The sequence below is a fragment of the Garra rufa genome, chromosome 17 (genome assembly GCF_049309525.1).
Source record: "Garra rufa chromosome 17, GarRuf1.0, whole genome shotgun sequence".
Taxonomy (NCBI): domain Eukaryota; kingdom Metazoa; phylum Chordata; class Actinopteri; order Cypriniformes; family Cyprinidae; genus Garra; species Garra rufa.
The window spans coordinates 28,323,913-28,346,353 of NC_133377.1; the positions used below are offsets into that span (position 1 = coordinate 28,323,913).

The following is a 22,441-nucleotide window of genomic DNA, read 5'->3' on the forward strand; positions in this document are numbered from 1 at the left end:
TTTAAAACTTGGATTCAGTGATTTTTTTCGTCAACACAATACCAGTCAAAAGTTTTTGAACAGTGAGATTTTTGTTTTTTAAAGAAGTTTCTTCTGCTCGCAAAGTCTTTTCATTTATTTAATCCAAAGTACACCAAAAACAGTAAAAATGTAAAATATTTTTACTATTTAAAATAACAGTTTGAATATATATTAAAAAATGTAATTTATTCCTGTGATCAAAGCTAAATTTTCAGCATCATTACTTCAGTTTTCAATGTCACATGATCCTTCAGAAATCATTCTAATATGCTGATTTGCTGTTTAAGAAACATTTATTATTATTATTATTATTATTATTATTATTATTATTATTATTATTATCAATTTTAAAAACTTTTTTTCAGGATTCTTTAGTGAATAGAAAGATCCAAAGATCAGTAAAAAAATTATCGTAAAGAAATTCTAGAAATTAATACTTTTATTTAGCAAGGGTGTTTTAAATTGTTCAAAAGAGATGATAAAGACATTTATGATGTTACAAAAGATTTTATTTTAGATAAATGCTGTTCTTCTGAACTTTCTATTCATCAGAGAAACCTAAATAAAATTCTACTCAGCTGTTTTCAACATAATAATAATAATAATACATTTCTTCTGAGCAGCAAATCTGAATATGAGCAGAGACTTCTTAAAAAAAAACATTAAAAAATGTTTCAAAAAAACTGGTAATCTAATTCATAGAAGTCACAGCGTAGCATTTGTCCACTGTTGTTCAAAAGTTTGGGGTCAGAAAGATATTTATTTATTTATTAAAAATGATTTTTGACTTTACTTCAGCAAGTATGAATTAAAAAGATCAAAGGTGACAGTCAAGAGATTTATAATGTTTAAATGAATTATTTGTTCATTTTTATTTATCAAAAATCCTGAAAAAAATGTATTAACTGTTTTCAACATTAATAATAGTAAGAATGTTTCTTGAGCAGCAAATCAGCATATTAGAATGATTAAAATGTATTAAAATAGAAAAATGATATTTTAAATTGTAATAATATTTTACAATATTACTGTTTTACTGTGTTTTTAATGGTATTGCATTATTTTAATAAGATTTTTTAAATATTACTATTTTATTAATATTAAAATCATCATTAAACATTTTAAATCTACTCTGCTGGTGGTTGTTTAGTTGGAGTGACATTCCTTCTGACTAAAAAAGTTTCATAGAAAACACATTAATATTAATATTTGTAAATCTCAGATATCATCAAAAAGCTAAAAAATATCTAAATATATATATACATACTGTATCACCCAGCCTTAGTGTATATGTTTGTTTGTGCATATGTCTGTGTAATAAATAGCTCTAAATTTCATTTTTGACGGGTTATTATGCATGCAGAATGAGTGTATGAGGTGTTCAGGATGTTTTGTGTCTCTGTGTGTGTCTGTGTGTATAGCTGTAGGGGGTTGATGAGTTGCTCTGTCTCCACTCCCACTGCTCAGGCAATCTTGTGATGAGACCGATGGCCTAATGCTTTGATTGACAGCTGTCTGTCATCTCTAGGGGAAGATGTCAGTCAGCCGGTTTGCTATCTGCCAGACCACCCCGTCTGTGGTTCTTTTCTTTGCAGTCAGTGCTGCATAAATGCTTTTTGTGTGTGTGTGTGTGTGTGTGTGTGTGTGTGCATTTCTTTTACTCACAGCTCATTTTTCTTATTTCTCAATTCAGTCTAACTTGCTGCACTTCACATGAACTCTTATAGCTTGGTGTGTTGTCTGCCTGTGCTGTCGGCTTGTTTTACGCTCTGTCTGTAGCTTACAGCATTGTTGCCTCTTTGTGTCTGGAAAATGAAGCTCCTTATGTTTCTGTCAACCCCCTCGCTCTGTGTTTTCCCCTTTTTCATTTCCCCCTCCCTAGTTTCCTGTCTATTTATAAGTTGGGTGAATAATAAGCTTCTAACATCGAATGTTTCTGTTTACATCTTCAGGGTTTTTTTGTGTAGAATGTTTGGGTAGATAAATAAATAAATATACAAACAAACATTCTTCCCCCTTTAATTATTTACTTACTCTTTAATACCTTTCTCTGTCCTACTTGAATATGCTGTGGCAACCATGAGTTCAGTGGCTTTGTGGAGTTTTCAAAACATTGCTCTGTTTGTTTGAGCCCCAGCAACACTCACTTAACCAATGACACAGGTTAGGCCGGGGCTATCCGTTAGGTCAGCCAATAGTGGATGAGTTTTTTTTTTTTGTTTTTTTTAAATGTAAACCTGTGTGGAAACAGTCATTGTTTTAATACTTTCTTCTATCTTACCTGAATATACCGTGGTAACCATTAATACAGTGTCTCTGTGGAGCTTTCAAAACATGCTCTGTTTGTTTAAGGCCCAGCAACACTCACTCAACCAATGGGGGTGTGGCTATCTGTTAGGCCAGGCAGTGATGTATAAAGGTGTTTTCTTTCAAATGTAAACCTGTGTGAAAAGTGATGCAGAAACTGCATCTTTAAAGGTGCCATAGAATGCATTGAGAGAATATTTTAAATTGTTCTCTGATATCTACATAGAAGGTATTTGGCATAGGAAAGGGAAAAAAATCTCCAGAAATGGTTTTACAGGTCCATTTACAACCCTAGAATTTGCCCCTAGAATGAAATGCTCTGTTATTTGGAAGCTTCATGAATGTTAATGAGCTCTGCTCTGATTGGCTGTTTCACAGAGCTCAATAGCTCGCACATGGATAAAATATATATTTAATTAGGAGCTCTAGCTGCTTTTAATATGCGGTTTGTTGAATCTGCCGTTTTGAATCGCGGATATTTTAGTTTCATTACTGTGATGCATGTGCTCTGTGTAAAGTTACAACGCAGAGGGAATGATTCTTACCACACAAGTTGAGCAGCTCGTCAGTGATTTTCCAGATCTGTAAATCATTCGCCATCATCAACGCAGTTATTTCTCCATCATTCTCCATCATCAGCGCAGTCATCTCTCTGTTTATGTGGTAAGTGAAATCCTATGTATAGCAATGTAACAGGCTAGCGCTAGCATTAAGCTAACCGTGTCCCTTGAGTGACTCACGTTGTTTAACTGATGTACTGACGTTAGTGATGATTGGGCGATGCAAATGTTGGAGGCGTAACTATTAACGATCTCGGGAAAGTTTCGTAACAGTCGGGTATATGTTGGAATTGACCTATTTTTCGGTGGTCTTTTGCAAATACTAGATTTATATAAGAAGGAGGAAACGATGGTGTTTGAGACTCATGCTGTGTCATGTCCATGTACTGAACTGTTATTATTTAACTATGCCAAGGTAAATTCAGTTTTCCATTCTATGGCACCTTTAAAGTAAGTCATAATTCTGAGGTAAAGAAATTAAATTTATATAGTGATGAAATTTGGAAAACATCAGATTCATGATTCGTTACTAAAAAAAACACATGTTTCTAGGTCATTTGAAGTTTGATTTTTGACTTGACAAAGTGGTGATATATAAGTGTTAACATAACGTGCTATATTGTTAATTCAGTTAATTCAGACTGATTTGGGAATGCATAACAAGCACAAACACAAGAGGCAGGATTTATTGCATGAACTAATCATAGCCGATCATAAGCAGTCATATCCAATCATATCACGATGGAGGCATTGTGGCAACCAATGAATTCAGTGGCTCTGTGGAGCTTTCAAAACATTGCTCTGTTTGTTTGAGCCCCAGCACAGCAACGCTCACTCAACCAATGACACAAGTTGGGGGGCGGAGCTCTCTGTTAGGCCAGCCAATGGTAAATGTAAACCTGTGTAAAAACAATCATTGTTTTTGTAGTTTGATTTTGGAAGTAATACAGAAATTGCATCTTTAGGGACAGTCATAATTCTGAGATAAAAAATGTGATTTCTGTAGTGATTTCATCAGAGCTTGGTAAACACTGGTCACAGACGCAAAGATGAACCTTGAATTTTAGCTGATTCCTTACTAAAAAAAAAAACACATCATGTTTCTAGGCCATTTGAAGATTGTTTTTTTTTGACTTGACAAAGTGGTGATATTGTTAATTCAGTTAAATCAGACTGATTCGGGAATGCGGAACACAAACACGAGGCAGGATTTATCACATTTATTGAACCAATCATTGCTGATCATAACCAGTCATATCCAATCATATCGCGGTTGAGGCATTGTGGCAACCATGAATTCAGTGGCTTTGTGGAGCTTTCAAATTAACATTGCTGTTTGTTTTGAGCCCCAATGATGCTTACTCAACCAGTGAGGTGGGATTTATCACATAAAACAATCATTGCCAATCATAACCAGTCATGTTCAATCATATTGTGATAGAGGCATTGTGGCAACCAATGAATTTAAGTGGATCTGTGGAGCTTTCAAAACATTGCTCTGTTTGATTGACCCCAGCAATGTTCACTCAACCAATGACACGGCGTGGGGGTGTGGCTCTCTGTTAGGCCAGCCAATGGTGGATGAGTTATGTTTTTTAAATGTAAACCTGTGTAAAAACAGTCATTGTTTTTGTAGTTTGGTGTTGGAAGTAATGCAGAAATTGAATCTTTAAGGACAGTCATAATTCTGAGGTAAAAAATTAGTTTTCTATAGTGCTGAATTTTGGAATTCAGTGTAAAACACCATTGGCAAATCTGATCCGTTTATTCTGCCTTCCGTCTCTGTTTGCTGTTCCCGCACTCGTTCTTTGCTCCATTTCTTCTTTCTCTTTTTTAAAAAGCCTTTTTCTCCCATTTATCTCCTTTTCCTCACCATTCACTGCTTTCTCGTTTTCTCTCTTCCTCCACCTCCGCTTCCTCTTCCCTTCCTGCTTCCCTTTCATTCCCCGGTCTCTCTGTCCCAGGTGTACATAGGGTGTTGTAATATCATTCTTTAGATGGAAATGTATATGTCTTGCAGGGTTCAGTCCCTGCTTCTCTATCTCTCCCTCCCAGCAGGCCTACAGAAATCCTCTCTTCCACATCCTCCCTCTTTCCCTCCCTCTAGTCTATCCTTCCCGCTCTCCCTGCGATAATATAAATGATAATAGCAACTCTATCAACCTGCCCAGCTGGTGAGGCATACTGGGTAATGTGTACAACCATTTGTTTGTTTAGTTCAGAATATTTTTTCTTTATTTATTTCTCGGTGGCGGATTGTAAATGTGTGCGTGTCTGGAATGCGCTGTGCACAGATGCAGGTTTTTGTCTCACTTTGAGGTGGATAATGTGGCGGACAAACGTCCCACACATCTGTCTGCATATACATGAATTAATGCAGAGATATTTGTTTTTCAAAACCTAGTCAACTGCCTATGGCCTACGTTAGCATTTAGCTAAGCTAACAGTACTCTAAGTACTTCAAAGTATTCACCTTTGTGCTGCATTGATGAAGAATTTGACTCCTCATCCTCACAGAACCCTGCAATGGATGTGTGTAAACAGTGTAATACACACACACTTTCACCCTAACTGCAAGGTTAACTCAAACCTGCAGGCATCTCATGCTCTGCGAGACTGCAGTGATATAGCAGTGGCGTATGTGTGTATGTTTGTGTGTTATCATGCATGACTTGACTATTTGGTCGCGTTCCTCACTGCCATTGCTGAGGGCAAGATCACATTTCACCCTGCCAGATTATTGCAACCCAGCATGTCTCTCTTTTTTCCCTCCCTATATTTCTCTCTCACTACAGTCAGCAGTGTATCACTGCCAGTTGACTGAAAATATTGCTAACTGGCTGTAATGAAAGAAGACACACTCAGAATCTTTTTCTACTCTTTTTCACACAACAACAGTCCTTTAAGTGGATGTACTGTAAGTATTTAACAAAAGCACCACGATTAGCCGGATGTAGTCACTGCAGTGGCGCGAGCCAAAGACTGCAGAGCCAATAGAAGGAATTCTCCAGACAATAATGAGACGACTGAGGATGAGAGAGAGACTTACGCACTTATTCACAGGAAGATGTCCTGAGGGAGTGACGTGTGCCTGCCTGCGCGCTCTGATAGCACACTGCTCTGTGCCAGACGGAGTTTCCAAAACGCCCCTGCTGAAAGAATCTGTGGCTCTGCCACTGCAAAAAAAAAAAGCCATGTTGGCTCTGTCTAGAGGGCAATACATACTGCTCTAGAAATCCAGTGTGACCACTAGCATGTTGCAAAGATAAATTTCTTTATCAGAATATTAAATATCAAATTAATACTTGTTTTCCATTGGCAAATCAGTGTTAATTTGGTGCTATTTACAGTTAAAGTCAAAAGTCAAAAGTTTACATACACCTTGCAGAATCTGCAAAATGTTCATTATTTTAACAAAATAAGAGGGATCATACAAAATGTCTGCTGTTCTTCAGAAAAGAACGGTCCCACATATTATTTGGTTTTCCTGTATTTTTATGTATTTGAACCCTTTCCAGCAATGACTGTGTGATTTTGAGATCCATCTTTTCACACTGAGGACAACTGAGGGACTTATATGCAACTATTACAGAAGTTTCAAACACTCACTCATGCTCTAGAAAGAAAAAAACTATGCATTAAGAGCTGGAGGGGAAAAAGGTTTGAACAGAATGCAGATTTGTACATTTTTCTTATTTTGCCTAAATATTATTTTTGTTATTTAGTACTGCCCTTCAGAGGAAACAGAAGATAGTTTCATTTTTTTTTTCCCCTCAGGACAAAATAAGTAAAATTTACCTTGATCTGCAAATTCGATGCATGTTTTTTCCTTCTGGAGTATCAGTAAGCGTTTGAACCTTTTGCAATAGTTGCATATGAGTCCTTCAGTTGTCATCAGTGTGAATGGATGGATCTCAAAATCATACAGTCATTGTTGGAAAGGGTTCAAATACACAAAAATGCTGGAAAACCAAAGAATTTGTGGGATTTTTCTCATTAACAACTATAACTGCACTAAAAAACAGCTATGGATCATTCAAGTAACAACACAGTGTTAAGAATCAAGTGTATACTTTTGAACAGGGTCATTTTTATAAATTCAGCTATTATTTTGTCTTCTGGACTATAAACTTCTTTTGTGAAATATCTTATCTAAATATCTTAAATAAACAATAACATGCATTTTGTATGATCCCTCTTATTTTGGTAAAATAATTAACATTTTGCAAATTCTGAAAGGGGGATGTAAACTTTTGACCTCAACTGTATATTTTATTTCAGCTTCATTTCAGTTGGTAAAAACAACTTTTAACAGACCTTTTGGTTTTAGTTAACAGTAACAACACTGGCAAATACACGAAAATCTGTGTTTAAGATATGTGCATGTTTACCAAATAGAGTGTTTGCGTATGCTGTGAATGCATATGTATGTGTGTTTGAAAGGTTAACATGTAGCGTAACACCCCAACCTGTCTTACAGAGGTCAGTTCAATAGCGCCGTCTGATCCAGAACATTGTAACCTTCAGTTTGGTGCCTGCAGTGATGGAGTTATACTCAAAGCAATTCATCTCCTTTCTCATTTCCTCCCACTTGGATGGGGTCAGACTGCCAGCAATCAGTTTGTGTGTGTGTGTGTGTGTGTGTGTGTGTGTGTGTGTGTGTGTGTGTGTGTGTGTGTGTGTGTGTGTGTGTGTGTGTGTGTGTGTGTGTGTGTGTGTGTGTGTGTGTGTGTGTGTGTGTGTGTGTGTGTGTGTGTGTGTGTGTGTTGTGCAGGGCGGTGTTAACTATGTTTGCAAGTGCATTTTTTCAGAGTTGGAGTGGGAGGCAGAGCAGCAGTTTGGAGCTCTTTATACATTATTCATTATGGCGGGTAAGAAACAACAGCCTGGAGTAGAAATGGAGAGGGAGAGAAGCTTCTCTTACACCCAGTGTAACCCACAAACTGTTATGGTGTGCCTCTCGCCCCTCTTGAGATTCTAAATACATTTATTAGTGAATTAGGGGGTGTTTTTTGCTTGTTTTTTATCTCCACACATAACTTGCAGTGGGGTCCAAAAGTGTGAGAAAACGTTAAAAATCTGGGAAAGTTTTAGAAAATGTCTGGGTCACCAATAAATCAAGCTATTTGACCTTGTAAACTCCAAAAAGCATTTTGTGCTACAGTGGAAACAGGAGCATCTTACCCCTCATGATCATGTTCTCCAGCATTTGTACAATCGTACATCACGTTTGACACAAACTTGTCAAGTTCATGTAGTTCAAGTGTTACCACAGTCCTGGAAAACCAGGGAAAGCAGGCAATGTAAAAATATTTTTATTCCTGGACTAGTAATTTTTATTTTATTTTATTGTAGGGTATAGGGATGCTCATTTCGGTTAATTTTCCTGACCGACAACCGCTGCTCGTTATCCGATCATTAACCGTTAACTGATAAAATTAGAATAATAAATTTGTTTAAAATAAAAATAGAATGCACGAGTATCTGTGATGATACATTAAAAATACAAGCAAATGTTTTATTTTAACGTGCAAACAGCAGCATACAGAGCAACTACAAAAACTGCATTCATATACTCAAATTATCACGCATCAGCAGCGCTTCTGAGAACAGAGAAAATCAGAATAAAAAAAAGGAATAATATAAATAGGCCTACACTAAATATGTATAAATTAAATAACTACCTAATTAAGATGACAAAACTAAAACACACTGAATCCTTCTATGCGCTTTGAAGAACTGTACCGGTCTTGTTCTTCTCGTCGGACATAAAAACATATAGCAGGCCAGCCTATACCTCAGTTTTTAACATGTGGACATGCTGTACGGATAGACTGGGACGCTGTCTGTTAACGCTTAGATCCATGATAAAAACACTTAACAAAAATCCTTTCAATTTGCGGTTCGGGTCTATTCATCCACTAGTCATATCTGGAGAAACGTGTTTTCACAGCGTTCAATAGCCAATCACAGACATTTCTGTTGATTACATTATAGCAATGGCCAATCAGAGGCGGCTATGTGACGATCCTCTCACCACTCAAAGTGCCGGTTTCAGTTCTGCTGAATTCTATACCTCCACGAACTCTCTCATCAAAACAAAGAAAGTGTAGACATGATGTAAATAAGAGATTCATTGTACAGAGTAAAGGTTATTTTATTACTTTTTATTAACTTTGTGAGATTGCGATTAACTACAGTAATGTATGAGTGACAGCTTTCCAGTGATTGTAAGGGGAGCGCGCACTTTTTAGACTATAATTCATTCAGAATTTGAATACATTTATTCATGGATTCACTCTCTGATAACCCAATATCGCCACTTGCCATCATGTTGCATAGGCTACTTACATGAGTTACACAAACTAAGAGAAGGTAAAGCAGGTGCTTACTCAACGAAATATTTCTGGACAGCCGCACTTTTACACGCGCCCGCGAGTAAACATTATTTTTTCTTTCACCATGCAGCAAACTATATAAATATATTATATAATTTTATTATTATTATTTATTTATTTTTTTTTTAACCGTTTAACTGATAGTAATAATCGGTTAAAATTCTTACTGACGGTTAACGGTTAAACGGTCAATATGAGCATCCCTAGTAGGGTATTTTACTTTATTATTTTATTTTTTATTATTTTATTTTTGAATTTACTCAATATTTTATTTTACTTTATATTTGAATTTTATTTTATTAATGTTGCGGTTTGATTTTTTTTTTTTAATTGAAAATGATTATTGAAAAAATGCTTTAAAAAATGTAATAAAATAATAATAATTAATTGGTAAAAAAAAATTCACTAGGTTTATTTTTATATATAATTTTAATTTATTAAAAGTATATTTTAAAAAGAATAAAGAAATATTTAAAACATTTTTTTTGCTCTTGTTTCTAGTCTAACTTAATCTTAAAAGCAATGTTGGTTGTGGAATAGAAATAAAATAAACATAAATTAAAAATGTATAAATTCATTGATTAATGTATATAATTTTATGTATATATTCAATTTTAGTACTTCAACTTAAATTTTATTATCTAGTTGCCAAGGCAGTATTTTAATATTTATATTTTTTCACCTTTATTTCAATTAGTGACAACTTTTAATAAATTATTGAAAGTTGTAATAGATTATTGAAAAAAATATATATGATAGTTTAAAAAACACAATTATAAAAATAAGTAAATAGAATTAATAATTACTCTATTCTTATAAGCTACTGTAAATGCTATTCTAAACATACTAAACAGAAAAAAATACTTCATAACTAGCTCTTTTTTTAAATGGTGTGATTTCCTTTCCTAAAACTGCTATTAAGTGTTGAAAAATCCTTCATTCATATTTTCTTTGTGGCCTGTGGGTTACCACACACACACTAAATTGTGCTAGATGTGTGTCTAATGCAAGTTCATGTTTGTTTTTTGTCATTTCCTTCCCTTCTCCATCATTTCCTGTTTTCTCTACACTACACCTGTCAGTAAAACTGGCATAAAGGCCAAAAATAGAATGAAAAGAGGTCACACATGTGGTCTGGATTGAATCGTCTGTACGCAGTGTAGTCATAAAGCTGTCAGCCGTCTTGCACAGCATGTCACAGTACAGTTGTCCGTGATCTTTAATGAGCACTGTAGCTGTCACTTTGTCTGAGATCAAAGCATTTTTACTGAGATATCTTAGTTTTATTTCATGCCAGTGTCTCGTGGGATGTCTGGAGTAGCAGGAAATGGAGAAGCAGGCCGAATAACAATAACTCTCATGCCTTTGTTTTAAAAGCGTCAGACACATGAAGAGAACAAGTGCTGTCTTTGATCAGCTCCACAAATTACACTGTAATTATGAATCACGGTATATGTGACACGGTGTGTCTTTAGTAGCATGTTCTACTGTATGTGAAGAAAGAAAAGCATGCATTATGGAAAAAATAAGGTTTGTTTTGGTTCTCTGTTGATGTATGAGAGATTGAAAGTTTACGTCTTATTTGTCCGGTGCTTGTTTTTGATGTGATGGAGCTGTCAGGTCTCGGTGGGGGATTCTGAGTGGCAGCTCTCAGCTGTTCTGTCGTCGTTAATCATCTCTTAATCAGAATGGCAGTGGAGAACGGGAAGGAGACGCACTCACACTCGCCATCTATCTCGGTGCCTTACATTTAGATAGTGTATTTTGAGCAAACAACAGGAAGCAGTCTTCAGGTTTAGACAAGTAATACAGATGCACTAGACTACTATTCTACTATCCACCTTATCTTTCCAATGCAGAAGTAAGCTGTTTTTTGATACTGTGGTAGACTTCCAGTCCATAAGCCGCTGTAGGGAAATGAGAAAAAATAACGTAAACGGTAAAACTGTTTGCACTACAAACCATTGTGTTCATAATTAAGAGAATACTTTAAAATAATATGGTATGACACACCGGTTTGCAATATCAAGCAGCAAAACAATTGTTTTGTACAGCTAAAAACAGCTGGAAGTGGATGAGACCGGAAGCCAGACACATTAAATATACAAATGGCCGTGCCATTTGGTAAACATAAGGTGGATATAGCAGCCAAGAACAGTATTTGAAAAGTGTAGTATGTCCAAATTTCATAAAACAGTTGGCAAAAATTACCCAGATGACCTACTACTTTTGTTGAGATTATAACTGGCCTATCCACCTTATTTTTCCCATAAGAGTGGGCACTGCCATTTGAAAATTTGATGGGTCTGGCTTTGTTGGTTACAATCTTGAAGGGGCTCATCCATATCCAGCTTCAAAAAAGCTAATTTTGCTGCTTGATATTGCAAATTGGTGTGTCTTACCATGTTATTTTAATGTATTATCTTAATCATGAACACACTGGGTTTGTAGTGCAAACAGTTTTACCTTTTAATTCACGTTGTTATTCTTCTTGTTATTTCCCTATGCTTAAGTCTATGGTAGCATTTAAAATTGCTTCAAATTGGTGATTCAAAAACATTTGTTGATTGCATTGTTTCGGCACTAGTAACTGTTATTTGTCATTGAATCATTCATTCAAGAGATTTGTTCAAAAATGCTGATTTATTCAGTAATAGAACAAGCGACGTATTTATTCATTGAATCATTCTTTCAATTTTTTATTTAAATAAGTCATTCAGATTAATTAAACATTTGAAATATATTTTGTCACTGCCTCTACTGACATGTTATTTTTCTTAGTTCAGAATTGTGGGAGAATTATATGGTAGCCTGTTTCCGCCACTGAATAAAAAATTAAAAAGTTATCGCAATTCTGACTTTTTTTTCTCACAATTGTGAGTTTATATCTAGAAATTCTGACTTTTTTCTCATAATTGCAAGTTATCTAGCAATTCTGACTTTTTTTTCGTAATTGCGTGTTTATATCTAGTAATCCTGACTTTTTCGGGCAATTGCGAGTTTGTATCTAGCAATTCTGACACTTTTTTGTCAGATTTGTGAGATATAAACTCCAATTTTGAGGTGGAAAAAGACTGATATGTTCTCAGAATTCCAAGTTTATATCTCAGAACTCTGATTTTATTACACGCAATTCTGAGGAAAAAAGTTAGAATTGTGAGTTTGTATCTCGCAAATCTGACTTTATTTCTCAAAATTGCGACTTTATTTCTAAGAATTGTGACTTTATATCTCACAGTTCTGAGAAAAAAATTCAGAATTACGAGTTTGAATCACGTTGTTTTGAGAAAAAAAGAAGTCAGAATTGCGAGATAAAAAGTCACACTTTTTTTATTCAGTGGCGGAAACAGGCTTCCATGAAATCGTGATTTCAGTTTGAAACAAAAAAAAATCATGATTCTGAATTTATCCAGAATCGTGTAGCTCTAGTAAACAACGCAACTCAAGTTGTAGGTCACATAACAGTACCAGTACATGGTGGATGTATCATGTCTAGATTACATTCATATCACACAAATTCATAAATAGTAGGTGGTACCTACTCGGAAAGTATGTGATGTCAGACTCAGACGATGTTTCTTTTTCATATTTAGTTCGCTGTCTTGAGAGTTACCATTGTTTTAGAAAATGTAAGATGTAAGAAAATGTACTTACATTATTTTATTACTTAAATTATTTATACAGTAATATTTATTTATAAAATCATCAATCATTTTTACCTTTGTGGATATGTTTTCCAATATGAATATGTTGTGTTTTTAGGACAAACCTCACTTTTTTTTACTACATTTTTAAAATAAAAAACAGTTTATGAGTATTGCCACTAGAATTAGGAAAGTGTTGTAAACTTAATTTTAAATATATTTTCTAGAAACAAAAAACTTAATGTTTTGTTGGTTTACATTTCAAGTAAGTTTGTCTTGTTTTAAAGATGTTTCGATATTTAAAAAATGTGTGCCCGTAAATGTTGAATACTGTTCCTAAAATGTTGAATTTGTGCTGGTTGTATCTTGGAGTTTGCCTAACCAGCATTGAGCACACAATGGATGGATTTGACATTATTCTGACAGCAGGAGAGCGTCTTAATCAAATCTTTATCAGCATGTTCAGACAGTTATCATCACCAATCTGTTACACACTCTGGCAGAAGAACCTCAGCTTGCAGTTTTCTTTTAATTATTTACAGTTCTCTCTCTCTGTCTGTCTCTTTAGCGCCTTCCCAGGTTAACGAGCTGCGAGCGGAGAAGGTTGAGCAGCGCAGTGTGACTCTGGTTTGGAGGGAACCCGCCGTGTATCCCAACAGCAGCCGCACTGAATACGAGATCAAATACTATGAGAAGGTACAGTTACATTCTCTGTCCTCTCCACTAAAACACAGAAGCTGGTATTAACCTGCACATGTATACAGCCACACTAAACAGCAGGTTCCCACAAGCCTGTAGCTCATTGATCATTCAGTCAGATGCAGTAGCTGCTTTAAAACATGTAGCTACCAGACCAGATGTCTGTTCAAACTTCAGCCAGGATTTAGAAAAAAAAACTCTCTCTTGCACAATAATACATTTCTTATGAATACTGAGTGAGTTCACATTGAAAATCTTCCACAGTGCAAACATGTCTAACTGTATATTTCTGTTCCTTCAGGACCAGAAAGATCAGAGCTATTCCACGGTGAAGACGGCCGCCACCAGAATCAGCGTCAACAACCTGAAACCAGGCACCACCTATGTCTTCCTCATCCGCACCTGCTCCAGCCCAGCACTTTCTTCTCTTTCTTCCTCTCCTCTTTCTTCTTCTTCTTCCTCCTCCTCTTCTTCTTCTTTGTCTCCATCTTCCCCGTCTGCTTCCTCTTCCTCCTCCAGCCCTGTGGCAGCTGTGTCGCCCCCTCCGCTCGACTACGGGGCGTACAGCACACCGCTGGAGCTGCAGACGCTGGGGGAACGTGAGTGTCTCTCTTTGTTTTAGAAGAAAGAGTGTATGTGACAGCAATGTGTGGTGCAATTATTTTTAGGAGCAATATGAACAGCCCCAAAAATGTACCTTTTTTTTGTTTTATACACAAAACAAGTCGGATTTACAGTGAAACAATGACTTTAAAGTGCAAATGCTTGCTGTCATCTTTAATTTAGGAGGGCACATTCATATTGAATGAACACTTTGGAAGGACTTTCACATGTGACCTCGTAATGCTCATTCATTGTAGCGCACAAACAAGTATTTGAACAGCTTTAGATTATGCAGAACAAAGCTGCCATGTTTGGTGCCTGGTTGCAAACCATTTGGACTGGATGAGTCTCATTCCAGATCCTGTCTGGTGTCGCTTCACTGTGCTTTTGCTCCTAACAGCTTGGGGTTTTTCTCAAATGTGAAATGCTCCGCTAAGTTCAAAATGGTTGATTAAATCGGCTAGTAGAGAATTTTTCTCTTCTAAGCCCTCAAAAAACTTTTTTTTTTAGCCTTAATTGTATGTTCTGAAGTATGGAAGCCTGTTTCCGCCACTGAATAAAAAAATAGAAAATCTTATTGGCGACTTTACATCTCACAGTACTGACTTTTTTTTCCTCAGATTTGCATGATACAAACTCAGAACTCAGAATTGTGAGATATAAACTTTGCAATTGCAAGTTATAAAGTTGGAATTGTGATATATGAACTCACATATCTGACTTTTTTCTCAGGATTCTGTGATATAAACTCGCAATTGTGAGTTTTAAAGTCAGAGTTATAAGATATAAACTCACAAATTAGACTTTTTTTCTCAGAATTGTGAGATTTAAACTCGCAATTCTGAGACGTAGTTGCAATTCTAAGAAATAATGTCAGAGAATTGAGATACAAACTCACAATTCTGACTTTGTAACTCGCAATAGCAAGTTTATATCACGCAATTCTGAGAAATGAAGTCAGAATTGCAAGACATAATCTAACAATTCTGATAAGTGACTTTTCTTTTCTCACAATTCTGACTATAATTTGCAATTGCAAGTTATCAAGACAGAATTGCGAGATATAAAATCGCAAATCAGAATTCTTTCTCTGAATTGCTTGATATAAACTCGCTATTGCGAGTTATAAAGTCCAGAATTGTGTGATACGAACTCGCAATTCTGAGACATAGTCGCAATTCTGACTTTTTTCTCAGAATTGTAAGATATAAACTCGCAATTCTGAGAACTGAAGTCAGAACTGTGTGATACAAACTCACAATTGTGAGTTATAAAGTCAGAATAGCAAGATATAAACTTGCAAAATCAGACTTTTTTTCTCAGAATTGCATGATATAAACTCACAATTGCGAGTTATCATGTCAGAATCGCAAGACATAATCTCACAATTTAGAGATATAAACTCGCAATTCTGAGACAGTCGCAATTCTGAGAAATAAAGTCAGAATTGTGTGTTATGAACTCGCAAAATCATATTTGTATCTTGCAATTCTGACTTTTGTGAGATTTAAACTCGCAATTCTGAGAAATAGTTGCAATTCTGAGAAATAACGTCAGAGAACAGATACAAACTCACAATTCTGACTTTGTAACTCGCGATAACGAGTTTATATCACGCAATTCTGAGAAATGAAGTCAGAATTGCAAGACATAATCTCACAATTCTGATAAGTGACTCAGAATTACGAGTTGATATCTCGAGTGATATTACGAGTTGACTATAATATGCAATTGCGAGTTATCGAGACAGAATTGCAAGATATGAAATCGCAAATCTGAATTTTTTCTCTGAATTGCTTGATATAAACTCACTATTGCGAGTTATAAAGTCCAGAATTGTGTGATACAAACTCGCAATTCTGAGACATAGTCGCAATTCTTTTTTCTCAGAATTGTAAGATATAAACTCGCAATTCTGAGAACTGAAGTCGGAACTGTGTGATACAAAGTTGTACAGAGTTGCGTGATATAAACTCACAATTGCAAGGTATAAAGTCAGAATTGCAAAACATGATCTCACAATTCTGCTAAGTAAACTCGCAATTCTAAGAAAATAAATCGGAGTTGCGAGATATATCTTGCAATTCTGACTTTATAACATGCAATTGCGAGTTAAGTCAGAATTCTGAGATATAAACTATAAAAAAAAATGTGAGAGCGTATCAGTCTTTTCCCCTCAAAATTGAAATTTATAACTCACAATTGTTAGTATACACCTTTCAATATTGAGGAAGGATATTTTTTTGCATAAAAAAATTGGAATTATGAGATATAAACTCACAATTGTGAGAAAAAAGTCTTACTTACATTTAACTTAAATTTAAGTTCCCCTTTTTTAAAATGTAATACCTAAATTTTATTGTGAAATTAAGTAATTTTTAGTACTCATTTTTAGCAATTAGCGTATTAACATTATGGAGAAAAGACTGAATATTAAGCCTTTGTGATTGATATTTATAGCATACATTTAAATAAAAAAAAAAAATGATATGTACAAAATAGGGCCTGGACTTTAACGCGTTAATTTAGATTAATTAATTACACAAAAATAACGCGTTAATTTTTTTTTAACGCATTTTAATCGCACTTAGTTTTGCACCGCGGAACGTTTCTCACTGGATGAGATTCAGCGGACCGATTACAATGGAGCACCAACTAGCGTTCTCTGGTTCAGACAAGCTGCGTCCGTCCTAAATAGTATTGTATGTCCCAAATCGTAGTATGTTTAAAAAAGTATTCCAAAGATTCCCGGATGGTCTACTACTTAACGATCAATGCACACTCTAACGGCTAATATTGCCCACTGCGCCGTAAACGAGGATTCGATTAGAACTACAAACACGCATAAAAAGTGTTAAAAAACTACAAACATGGAGGATGTGCGCGACCAACGGACAGGTAGAGAAAGGGGTTTGAGTGATAAATAATCAGTGTGTAACCTGATAAGAATATTTTTTAAATGTTATCTGCGTTATATTCCATGTGCAGCAACATTTATAATGATAGGTTTGGTCATTAACGTTTAAATGCATAATTAAGCAAACACAAGCGCAGAATTCTCGGCATGAAAGACTCGTTAAAGAACGTGCCTCTTAATTTCTCTCTAATACGGTAGGAAATTAAATTAAACGAAATGTAGGTAATGTTAACTGTGATGATTGACAGGGCAGTTTAAACAGTGACAGGATTCAGGTAACTAAGCAACAGAGCCTCCGTTAAAGAAGCAGTTATGACGAAGTAGTATGTCCCAAAGCTTGCCTACTATTCTGCTACATACTCAAGTATGTACTTTTCTTCACAAAAAGAGTACATACTTATAGGGCATAGTATAAGTAGGCGAATTGGGACGCAGCAAAACAAACCACAATGAACATGGACAAAAAAGCTGATGGGACCGCTTTGGTTGGCCCTGTGGATGGGAAATTTTGTTATAAAAGACGAATGGATGGAAGCGTCGATAAGAGCATGGTTGTGTGCAAGCTATGCAACAAGGAATATCACTGTAGCACATCGAGCCTATTGCTACACTTAATGGCAATATTGCACTGGTCTGTTGGACTTGGTTGAACAAAAATAAACAATATTTTGTTGCTTAAGCTTATGTATTCAGTCATTATTCAATGGTATAATTAAAAATCCATATAAAAAAACTTACTTCTCACTGTTCTCAGGTCAAATATTTATATGCGATTAAAATGCGATTAATTTCGATTAATTAATTACAAAGCCTCTAATTAATTAGATTAAATTTTTTAATCGAGTCCCGGCCCTAGTACAAAACCATTCAAGAGTTTGAGGTCAGTACAATTATTAAAGAATTTATTACTTTTATTCAGCAAGGATGCAAAAAAAAAAAAATTAAACCTGACAGTAAAGATGCATGCTTGCATTGTTACAAAAGATTTCTTTTTTTAACTCTTCTGATCAAAGAATAATTAATAAATTATTAATTAATAAATATCAGGCAGCGCAACATTTGAACATTGATAGTAAGAAATTATTCTTGAGCAGCAAATCCGCATATTAGAATGGTTTCTGAATGATCGTGTTACACTGAAGACTGGAGTAATGATGATGCTGGGATATATTTCATTGTGAAACAGATTCAAATAGAAAAAAGCTATTTTAAATTTGAATAATATTTCAAAATATTTGTGTTTTTAGTATATTTTTGATCAAATAACTGCCTTCTTGATGAGCATAAGAGACAAAAAACAGTCTTACAGACCCTAAACTTTTAAATTGTGCTGTAAATATTGATTACATAGCATAAAGTGCTTGCATTCAGCAATTCTCTAAAACAACTTTCCTCACAATTTATGGACTTGCAGTAATCTTGTATTTGTAAAGATTCTTTTGCTGCTATCCTAATGTCCTCCACTGGTGAGGCTGATATTTCACTTGTTGTGTTTCAATGATAATTGCATTTCACAGAAAAAGGAGTGCAAATAAGTTACCCTTGTTAGATGTCCCATCTGGTTTTGATTTCTAAATAAATGACTCCTAAAAGGGTTTTTGTCCATTATTTACTGATAAACAGCTGCTTTAGTAGGGATCATCTTTCCATTTGAAAGCCAAAGTGTTTTTTCGTAACTGAAAGTAGTTTCTCGGTGTCCAGATGGATCGAGTGGGACCATTTGGAGGAAAGTTATAACTTTTTAACTCACAAAAATGTATTCCCATTAGGATCCTATCAAAATAAATAAGGAAAGACTTTGAAGATCAATCTTCTTGTCAAGCTCCAGTGCTTCTAGAGCACTGATAATGGCTTGTGCCATCATGAATACTAACCAAATCTTTTGTTTGTCTTTGTGTGTGTTTGTGTGGGCAGTGGCCCTGGCCTCCAGTGAACAGAGTCCTGTGGTGATCATCGTGGTGGTTTCGGTGGCCGCTCTCATCATGTTACTGACTCTTGGAGTTGGATTGCTCATCTGGAGAAGGTAAAACCTTTTACAAAGTCTAACCCATCTGCATTCACCTCTTGTGCAAATACACAACAAATTCGCAAGGTTATCAGTCAGTAATCCTTTGCATGTTCAAATCTGGCCCGTCAAACATCATTGGATCCTTTTGTTTTTGGATGAACTATCCCCTAAACTGAAATTGGATATGGTTGCACATTCAGTACGTCTCCCTAACGGCAACCTGACAGTTGCATCAGCGAAAGCCTTTTTCTACTTCCATGGTCTGCGAAATCATCCATTAGAATGAATCAAAACACATTTTTAGTCGAGTCCATCTCTCACATACACAGATGCGCAAACTCATCCGTCATCCCGCAGGAGAGCGTGAAGCCTTGTTCCTCTTTCTGAGAAGCACGATGCATTGTTAGCTTGTTTGACGGGCAGCGCAATCGCTCAATCCAATTTCGTCATGATTGCGAGACGTGTGCACATGTCGCGTGTGTGTTTGTAAAGGCCGCCTCTCCCAGCGGGGAGTGAAGGTTGGGAAATATGAAGAAAGACATGCCTTCTGCTCCTGTATTGTTATTTAGACAGATCTCTCTCGCTCGCTGATCACATAGACAACAAAACCATCCCATATGCACAGAAGTGTTCCCGCGATGCACAAGAGTGGATATATGCAATTTGTGTTTTCACAAGATCATCAAGTTCTTCCACAGAGGGACATAAAAGAGCTGTACTGTTGTCGCTGTGGTGCAGTGGTTAGAGTAGATGTTGTGATGCTCATGTGGATGGTGCAGGTTTGAGATTTGTGAAATGTCCTGATTCAGTTATCCATTTACAACGTTTAGTGGCATGTAAACAAAAAGTGTTAATGCCACAAAACCATTCATAAGTAGCACGGGTGTATTTGTTGCAGTTGTCAAAAATACATTGATTGGGTCAAAATTATCTACATTTCCTACTGTACATGTATAAAAACTTCATTTTTGATTAGTAATATGCATTGCTAAGAACTTCATTTGGACAACTTTAACATTTTTCAAAAAATTACTAAAAAATGTCCAGATTTTCAAATAGTTGTATTTCGGCAAAATATTGTTCTATATTAACAAACCATACATCAATGGAAATATTTATTTATTCAACCCTTATGACTGGTTTTGTGGTCCAGGGTCACATATTACAACTTTTTTTTTTTATACCACTTGTAAAGTGTCTTTTTTTTTTTTTTTACATAATTCACAAAATATAATTTTTTTTATCTCTGTTATTTTGAATTTTCAAAATATTTCAAATATATATACAGTATGTCACAAAAGTGAGTACACCCCTCACATTTCAGCAACAGTTTTAGTATATCTTCTCATGGGACAATACTATTGAAAACACACTTGGATATATTTTAGAGTTGTCAATGTGCCGCTCGTATAGCAGTATAGATTTATTGTCCCTTGAAAATTACTCAACATACAGCCATTATTGTCAAAATAGGTGGCAACAAAAGTGAGTACACCCTAAGTGAACTTGTCCAAAGTGTCTATATATTGTGTTAGCACCACTGTTATCTGGAACTGCCTTAATCATCCTGGGCATGGAATTGGCCAGAGCTGCACAGGTTGTTGCTGGGATCCTCTTCCACTCCTCTATAATCACATCACGGAGCTGCTGGACACTGCTCCACCTTACGCTTGAGGATGCCCCACAGGTGCTTAATGGGGTTCAGGTCTGGAGACATACTTGGCCACCCCATTACCTTCAGCTTCCCCAGCGAGGCAGTTGTTATCTTGGTGGTGTGTTTGGGATTGTTATCATGTTGGAAAACTGCCATTCGGCCTAGTTTCTGAAGGGAAGGCATCATCTTCTGCTTTAGAATGTACAGTACATAATAGAATCCATGTTTCCCTCAATGAGCTGCAGCTCCCCAGTACCAGCAGAACTCATGCAGTCCCAGTCCATCATGCTACCACCACCACGCTTGACTGTAGGCAAGACACAGTTTTCTTGGTACTCCTCACCAGGGCTTCGCCACACATCCTGGACACCATCTGAGCCAAACAAGTTTATCTTATAGTCTCATCAGACCACAGGACATGGTTCCAGTAATTCATGCTCTTGGACAGGTTGTCTTCAGCTAACTGTTTGCGGGCTTTCTTGTGAGCCAGCTTCAGATGAGGCTTCCTTCTGGGACGACGCCTATGCAAACCGACTTGTTGCAGTCTGCGGCGTATGGTCTGAGCACTGACAAGCTGACCTTCTACTTCTGCAACCTTAAAAGCAATGGTGGCCTGTTCCGAATGGAACCCATCTTGGAAAACGTCTGTATGACCCCTCGGTTTCAGGGTGTTATTGAACCTCTAATAGCCTTGGCCATCATTGTGGAAAGCAACGATTCTAATTCTCAAATCCTCAAGAGTTCTTTGCCATGAGGTGCCATGTTGAACATCAAGTGGTCAGATTGAGAGAATTGTACTTAAAGCACCAAATTTGAACTGCTCTAATACAAGATACACAACTTTGTATGGTCCTGACAAGCAGACAAAAACATAAACATGATGAATAGGACATGTGTCTTTGCATGGTTAAACAACATACTGCTGTTATCACTGAGGGTGTGCTCACTTTTGTTGCCAGCTATTTCGACAATAATGACTGTATGTTGAGTTATTTTCAGAGGACAGTAAATCTATACTGCTATACAAGCTACACACTGACTACTCTAAAATATATCCAAGTTTCATTTTTATAGTATTGTCCCTTGAGAAGATATAGTAAAATGGTTGCTGAAATGTGAGGGGTGTACTCACTTTTGTGAGATACTGTATATACATGTATGTGTATTTATTTATATATACATATAAATGTTTTGGATACGATTAATCGTGCTAAAAAAATTGGACGCGATTTAATTGCAATTAATCAATTCAACATCACTAATTATAATACAATATTGTAAAATATCAAAAACTTTTATAATTTATTCATTATGAATTTACTCTTGTAATGCTAAAACATTTTATCTTACATTTTTTTTTTTAGAATGTAATATTGTCATAAAGGTAAAAGAGTGCATTTTCTGCACTAATTTTTGAATAAATTTGAATGACAAAATGTGTTAAATAGAACTGAGAATGATGCAGTCTTATAGGTAGCTAAAAGCAAAATCATTTCACAAACAAAAATGAAAGGGACATAGGATGCATAACCAATCGTGAATGATGGCTGTACCAATTCTGAGGATATCTATGGATCTTTCTGCTGCATTTTGCGGCACAGACTCCATGTCATGTGCGCACAAGAACACA

At 35.8% G+C, this 22,441-nt stretch overlaps 1 protein-coding gene across 2 annotated transcripts in view; it reads left to right on the forward strand.

Annotated features, from left to right (window-relative positions):
* Positions 1–22,441, forward strand: part of LOC141290032 (ephrin type-A receptor 7) — a 200,858-nt gene that overhangs the window by 139,301 nt on the left and 39,116 nt on the right. For both annotated transcript variants that reach the window (XM_073822228.1, XM_073822229.1), the window contains exons 6-8: positions 13,499–13,626; positions 13,931–14,228; positions 19,064–19,172. In XM_073822228.1, coding sequence (XP_073678329.1) covers positions 13,499–13,626; positions 13,931–14,228; positions 19,064–19,172 — 535 coding nt within the window. The remainder of the gene's footprint in view (positions 1–13,498; positions 13,627–13,930; positions 14,229–19,063; positions 19,173–22,441) is intronic.